The sequence below is a fragment of the Microtus ochrogaster genome, unplaced genomic scaffold (assembly GCF_000317375.1).
Source record: "Microtus ochrogaster isolate Prairie Vole_2 unplaced genomic scaffold, MicOch1.0 UNK14, whole genome shotgun sequence".
In the NCBI taxonomy this organism is placed as follows: domain Eukaryota; kingdom Metazoa; phylum Chordata; class Mammalia; order Rodentia; family Cricetidae; genus Microtus; species Microtus ochrogaster.
This window is the reverse complement of record NW_004949112.1, coordinates 1,846,698-1,854,383: the sequence shown is the minus strand read 5'-3', so window position 1 is coordinate 1,854,383 and position 7,686 is coordinate 1,846,698. Positions and strand designations below refer to the sequence as shown.

At 43.1% G+C, this 7,686-nt stretch overlaps 1 protein-coding gene and 1 pseudogene across 3 annotated transcripts in view; one reads left to right on the top strand and one right to left on the bottom strand.

Annotated features, from left to right (window-relative positions):
• Snrnp70 (small nuclear ribonucleoprotein U1 subunit 70) overlaps positions 1–7,686 on the bottom strand; it is a 25,455-nt gene that overhangs the window by 12,174 nt on the left and 5,595 nt on the right. For all 3 annotated transcript variants that reach the window (XM_013353668.2, XM_005366806.3, XM_005366807.3), the window contains one exon: positions 7,494–7,548. In XM_013353668.2, coding sequence (XP_013209122.1) covers positions 7,494–7,548 — 55 coding nt within the window. The remainder of the gene's footprint in view (positions 1–7,493; positions 7,549–7,686) is intronic.
• LOC106144343 lies at positions 4,373–4,783 on the top strand (annotated as a pseudogene).

The window sequence follows — 7,686 nt, the reverse complement described above, 5'->3', positions numbered from 1 at the left end:
TTATTTATTTATTTTTGGTTTTTCGAGACAGGGTTTCTCTGTGGCTTTGGAGCCTGTCCTGGCACTAGCTCTCTAAACCAGGCTGGTCTCGAACTCACAGAGATCCGCGTGCCTCTGCCTCCCAAGTGCTCGTCGTACATGTAAATCTTAAACAAAAAAAAAAAAAAAGAAAGAAAGAAAGAAAGAAAACCTATTACCCAACTCTATTGAGTGTGGGAGTGCTGGAAGCTAAACACCTGTGCTGAACTTTCTGTGCCCCTCTCACCAGCTGCTCCAGCTCTCTCTCATTCATATACTCTGTAGTATACAGTTGCACAGTAAGAGCTTAAGAGGGAAAAAAATGACTGCTGAGATTTTGAGGTCAGCCTGGACAATTTGGAAGGAGGCCTGACATGCATAACGCCTTTGAACATGGTATCAGAGGTACTTCTGCCTTCCACTGGTGGCCTATAAGTATGCTTAACCAGTCTAGACAGACTATCCTTGTTACAGATATCACAGGCATTGATACTTAACAAGTCTCTTCAGTTATCAGTTGTGACCTTCCCACTAACAGAGAAACTAAATCCAAAGAATCAACCATAGTGGTGGTCCTCCTTTTGATTATAAGGGCATGGCTGTTAATATGGTGACAGAATGAACTCAAGACATTAAGACTTTCAACTACATTTTCACTTAAAGAGATGCCCCTCAGCTGGGCAGTGGTAGCACACACCTTTAATCCCAGCACTCCAGGAGTTTGAGGCCAGCCGGGTCTACAGAGTGAGTTCCAGGACAGGTTCCAAAACTACACAAAGAAACCTTGCCTCAAAAAACCAAAGCAACGATGCCCCTTAAAGTTGCAACTTCATCCTAGGAGCTGTCCTGCTATCGGCCCTTGGCCACAGTTCAATACCAGTGTGCTGAGGATTGGAAGGAGTGAAGAGAAAGGAGTTAACAGATAGGTATCACTATCTCTCTCTTTAAATAAACATTACTAGCCGGGCGATGGTGGCGCACGCCTTTAATCCCAGCACTCGGGAGGCAGAGGCAGGTGGATCTCTGTGAGTTCGAGACCAGCCTGGTCTACAGAGCTAGTGCCAGGACAGGCTCCAAAGCCACAGAGAAACCCTGTCTCGAAAAACCAAATAAATAAATAAATAAACAAATAAATAAACATTACTTTTTGAGGCAAAAGGAACCAAGAAAAACAACTTTTGTAAAGGTGCTGGGTAGCTGGGCATTGGTGGCACACACCCTTAACCCCAGTACTCAAGGCAGCCAGATCCTCTGAGTTCCAGGACAGCCAATGCTACATAGAGAAACCCTGTCTCAAAAGAGAAACAAAATAAATAAACGAATGAATTGGGGGGCGGCACACGCACGTGAGTAGGTAGATCAGAAGAATAAAGTTAGCAGACTATACGTGCACAAGTGGCAAATAGTAGACCAAATAGTAGACCCAAAGGTACCAAGGTAAAAATGGTACCTACCTCCCAACAGATGTAGGGTACAAGGTGTATTACCTGTCCAGTGCTGCCTGCAGGGTGGATGGAAGCCAACTGAGACAACTAGAACAGCTAGGAAATGCTCAGCACACAAGAGGAAACATCTCTATGTGAGATGCCTATAGTTCTTGCTTACCACAAGACTGATGAAGGACTAAAGGTAGAAACCCATGCTACCAATCAACAATACTAATATCTGAAGAAATATAATACCTAAAAGACAACAAGTAATAGCCAGTGCCTACCACTAAGTATGGCAAGTGTGGCATGCTTGCCTGTATACTCAGCTCCACCTCTCTGCATAAGTCATCAGTACCCTGAGAATAAACTGGCCCACAAGAAGCCTCAAAGCTAGAAAACTTCACTAGGCTTTCAGACGCGAACCCTCAAAACTCTCCCTCTTTATAAGATACTGCACCTTGATAAGCCACTACTTTCTCATCTTTAAATTGAGCATAACCCTTCCTGCTACACATAAACATCATTAGGAATCGATAACATGAAGGAACTCCAGTGCTCAGCAAAGAAACAGACGCTATCGATTTTAATGGAGCAAAGCAAGCTTTTACAGTTAGTGAGGACAAACAGAGACACCCTACCCAACCTGATTAATCCTGTATGTTCTGTTTTGGAAAGTACAAAGCACACCCATAATCCTGCTTCAATTATCAACACGGGAGCCTAACCTGATAGACCTCTATATTCCCCCACCTCAATTTGAGAATTTCAGTCACATCTCAGATCTTGCGATGCTGATTTTTAATACTTTTAAACCAGTTTCATTATTAACATGTCTAATTTCTAACCTGATCTACAATCCATTTAAAACCCTTTAACTGGAGCTGTTTCGGAATGACACTTTTATATACGACACAATTAAAATGTGATCCAACCAAGCTCCAAGTCTTGCTTGATTGATGAGTCTTCTGACCCCAGTCCATGGTCCCCCTGTTGACTGACCCCCACCTTTCTTCGTAAAGGAAATCAGGTAACCAGTCTGTTCTATACAATCAACCGCTCACATTCTCTACCTAATGCAAAGCATACCTAGACAGACAAGGAAGGTATTGGGCTTTATGCTGAGGGCAGCAGGGAGAGATGAACATTTTTGCAAAGTGGCACAGAGGATTTTGGCAAGGGGAGAAGACAAGTAAACGAGACACATTGCACTTATGCTGGAGAGGTTGCGGGGAAAAGGGAACACTTCTGCATTGCTTGTGGGGGTGAAAGCTGGTACAACCCCTTTGGATGTCAGTGTGGCGATTTCTCAGAAAATTAGGAAACAACCTTCCTCAAGACCCAGTTAATACCACTTTTGGGTATATATCTAAAGGATGCTCAGTCGTGCTACAAGGACATGTGCTCAACTATGTTCATAGCAGCTTTGTTTGTCATAGCCAGAACCTGGAAACAACCTAAATGCCCCTCGATTGAAGAACAGATGAAAAGAATGTGGTATATTTACACAATGGAGTACCACACAGCAGAAAAAAATTACGACAGCTTGAATTTTGCAGGAAAAAATGGACAGAGCTAGAAAACATTATTTTGAGTGAGGTAACCCAGACACAGAAAGATAATTATCACATGTACTCATTCATAGGTGGTTTTTAAACATAAAGAAAAGAAAACCAGCCTACAAACCACAATCCCAGAGAACTTAAGACAACAATGCAGACATTAAGAGAGACTTACATAGATCTAATCTACATGGGAAGTAGAAAGTAGAAAAAGACAAGATCTCCTGAGTAAATTGGGGAAGGATTGAAAGAGGGAAGGGGGAGGCAGGGAAGGGAACAGAAAAAAATGTAGAGCTTAATATCAAAAAACACTCAAACACATGCAAATAAAAATAAATAAATCTAACTGGGCAAAAAGACATTGCTACAGCACTGTCCAAGTCAAGAGGGACCTTGGGTGCTACTGGTGGACATGGAACATCTAGTTTTGTGACATTTAGCAAGTAGCAGGACCAGGTCTTGGTGACAAGCTGGCCAAGTTATAATTATGTGATGGCCAATCTTAGTTGTAAACTATCATGTGTGGAATCAACTAAAACACAAGTTAGTTGGGCATGCCCACGGGGATTTCTGGATTGAATCATTTGGGATGAGAAGATCCAACTCAAATCTAGGCCACACCTTGTTGGCAGTCAACATGAAACCATGAATAAATGAAGTTTTTTGATTGCCAGCCTTCACTCTCTGCCCAGGTTTACGCTGAGTCCTTCTTTCACTGGTATTAGAATGTACTTCTTCAGAAATCTAACACAGAATAAAGACCAGCTGAGGGACTGGAGAGATGGCTTTGTGGTTAAGAGCACTGCTTGCTCTTCCAAAGGTCCTGAATTCAACTCCCAGCAACCACATGGTGGCTCACAACCATCTGCAATGAGCTCTGGTGCCCTCTTCTGGCCTGCAGGCATACATGCAGGAAGAACACTGCATACATAATAAATAAATTAATTAATTTAAAAAAAACCAGCTTTGTGAACAGAACTGACAGACTCAGCCTTTCTGTTCAGAGAAAGGCCACTCTAATCAATCTCTCTCTCCCTCCCTCCCCCCCCCCTCTCTCAGTTCTGTTCCTTTAGAGAACCCTAACACAGGTGCTAAAAACAAACAATACCAACAGGAAAGCTGTATTCGGAGAAGGCAGAATCCCATTAAGAATTGGGAAGAGCCGGGCGGTGGTGGTGCAAGCCTTTAATCAATCCGAGCACTCAGGAGGCAGAGGCAGGCGGATCTCTGTGAGTTCGAGACCAGCCTGTTCTACAGAGCTAGTTCCAGGACAGGCTCCAAAGCCACAGAGAAACCCTGTCTCGAAAAAACAAACAAACCAAAAAAAAAAAAAAGAATTGGGAAGAGCTCTTTCGGCCATCTTGGCGCCTGTGGAGGCCTGCTGGGAACAGGACTTCTAAAGGACATATGTCTGGAAGGCTGTGGTGCAAGGCCACTTTTGCTGGCTATAAGCTAGGTCTCCACAACCAGAGAGAGCACACGGCTCTCCTTAAAATTGAAGCCGTTCATGCCCGAGACGAAACTAAATTCTACTTGGGCAAGAGATGCGCTTATGTGTATAAAGCAAAGAACAAAACAGTGACACCTGGAGGCAAACCAAACGAAACCAGAGTGATCTGGAGGAAAGTAACTAGGGCCCATGGAAACAGTGGCAAGGTCCCTGCCAAATTCTGAAGCAACCTTCCTGCAAAAGCCATTAGACACAGAATCCGTGTGATGCTGTACCCATCCCGGATTTAAACCAATGAAAAGTAAATAAATAGAAGTGAATTTGTGCTTTTGTAAAACAATAAAAATAGCCAGGCGGTGGTGGTGCACTTGGGAGGCAGAGGCAGGAGGATCTCTGTGAGTTCGAGGCCAGCCTGGTGTACAAAGGGACTTCCAGGACAGGCTCCAAAGCTACAGAGAAACCCTGTCTCGAAAAACCAAATAAATAAATAAATATATAAAAAAATAAAATAGAAAGAAAGAAAAAAAGAAAGAAAGAATTGGGAAGAAAGGTAAGTGATTCAGTGGCCTGAACATGGACTATGGGGTATCAAATGAAGAACACCTAGCCAGAGCTCCACTGATGTGGGAAGTCCTTCTTTTATGTGTTGTTATTATTGGTTAATGAATAAAGCTGCTCTGGCCTATGGCAGGGCAGAATATAGCCAGGCTGAAACAGATTTGGAGTGAGAGTTGGTGGAGTCAGGGAGATACCAGACCTTTTTCAGCAAGCCACAGACTTGTTCCAATACACAGATTAATAAAATGGGTGCCGGGCTGTGGTGGCACACGCCTTTAATCCCAGCACTCGGGAGGCAGAGGCAGGCGGATATCTGTGAGTTCGAGTCCACCCTGGTCTACAAAGGGAGTTCCAGGACAGGCTCCAAAGCTACAGAGAAACCCTGTCTCGAAAAACCAAAAGAAAAAAAATAAAAAATAAAAAAAATAAAATGGGTTAATTTAAGATGTAAGAGTTAGTTAATAAGAAACCTGAGCTAATAAGCCAAGCAGTATTGTGACTAATATAGTTTCTGTGTGATTACTTGGGTCTGGGTGGCTGGAAAATTAACAAGCAGTCTCCGTTGCCAACGTGGAGCAACTACATCCACATAAAACCAGAGAGAGCTTGGAAAGGAGTTCTAGACACAAAAGAACAGAGTTAATCAGTTTCTTGTTAGCAGCATTTTCTGTGTCTGTCTGCTGATGGCAAGCAGAGGCACAACTCACTCTTAAGAGAAGCCTTCCTGACTCAGCATTAGCAGAAAAACTGCACGGCTTCTTTAAGAGAGCTGGCTTCCTCTGGCGCTTTCAGGAGGTCCTGCACTTAAATGGAGTTTGTAAGCAGTATGTTACTAGTTGCTTACTGGGAAGATAGACCTGCTGCATCCCTGGAGCTGGGGCAGTGAGCTCACAGAGGCAAGGTTAGGCTGGGTGGAGCAAACAGGCAGGGCCAAAGAGTTGGTCCTAGACACACCCTCCTAGCATTGAAAAAACAAAAAAGGTGATCCTGGTCAGAAAATTATTACAAACATGCAATAAAGACAGATTCAGAGAGAAATAAACCTCTGAACAGGTCACAGTGTGTTGGGAGAAAAGGTACATAGGCTTGGAAGAGAGAAGAGAAAGAGTATAGACAGTTGTCATTTGTAATAGTCAAGCTTTAGTCATGTTAGTTAGGTTTTCTAGATGTACAAAGATATATTTCAGATGGATAGGTATTCGTCAAACCTTTCAAAGACTTAATAGAATATGGCATTTAAAATATTTTAAGAACTTAGACTTTTCTTGACAGTGAACCATGTTTGCTTCTGACAGCACCAATTACTACAAGAGGATGATGAACCTCTCTGCCAGATACTATGGGCCAAGTAGGCTAAAGATGGATACCCCAACGTGTCAGAAGAATTTGGGTGACTGTTCAGGCAGCAAAATGTCTGTTAATTTTAGAGTTTTGGAAGTTGTTTACTATGCACTTCCTGCTTACTTAGGCAATATTATATACTTAATACAGTTTCTGTGTGATTATTTGGGTCTGGGCAGCCAGGAAATGAACACACAGTCTCTGTTTATACTTCACGCACTGTTAGTGGTGTGCACTAAACACATTTGTGAAAATGCACAAGTGTGGAATATGGTTTAAAAAGAAATGAGGGCTGGAGAGATGGCTCAGAGGGTAAGAGCACTGGCTGCTCTTCCAGAGGTCCTGAGTTCAATTCCCAACAACCACATGGTGGCTCACAACCATCTGTAATGAGATCTGGCGCCCTCCTCTGGCATGTGGGCATACATGGAGGGAGAATGTTGTATACATAATAAAGAAATAAATCTTTAAAAAAATAAAGAAATGATTCACTAAAGCTACAGACAATAATATATGGAAACAAACCTCATCTTCTGACAAGTCTTTACTTACTGATCCTGTTTGAGTCTGCTTACCAAGCACTACTTAAACCCTCCAACCCTGGATGGTGAAGCATCTCCACTTCTATGATCAGGAAGCTAGGGATAGAGCCAGAACCAACTGACCAGATCACCTCATACCTTATCCTGGAGATAAAGTGGAATGTGGTCCCTTACAGAAATGACAAGTGACTGGGGTATCCTTACCTGTTAAAAGCCTAAACCAACTGGAGCTGGAGAGATGGTTAAGCAATTAAGAGCACTGCTTGCTCTTCCAGAGATCAGTGTTTGAGTCCCAGCACCCACATAGCAGCTCATAACTGTCCAACTCTAGGTCCATGGAATCCTATGACCTGTCCTGGTCTCTGGTCTCGTACATGCAGATAGGCAAACCACTCATACATAAAAAAATTAATAAAATAAAAAATAAAAAAAAAAAGAAAGCCTAATCCAAGGACTGTACTTGGTACGTGGTTGCTAGGAAAGTGAACCAACTCTGTTTTCTCAGGCTCCCAGAAGAATAGTGGCCCAGGTATGACCCAGAAAGAAGAGCAAATTGAAATTGGAGAAAGATTGCTAGGAGGGATAAGCAGCTTACACATTTTCAGCTCTGTCTCCACTTCTTGCTGTCTCCGTTCAATCTTTTCCCGTCTCTGCCAGTAGAAAGGAGAAGTAAAGTAAGTGCAAGCAGAAGTCCCTGGATGGGGCTGGAGAGATGGCTCAGTGGTTAAGAGCATTGCCTGCTCTTCCAAAGGTCCTGAGTTCAATTCCCAGCAACCACATGGTGGCTC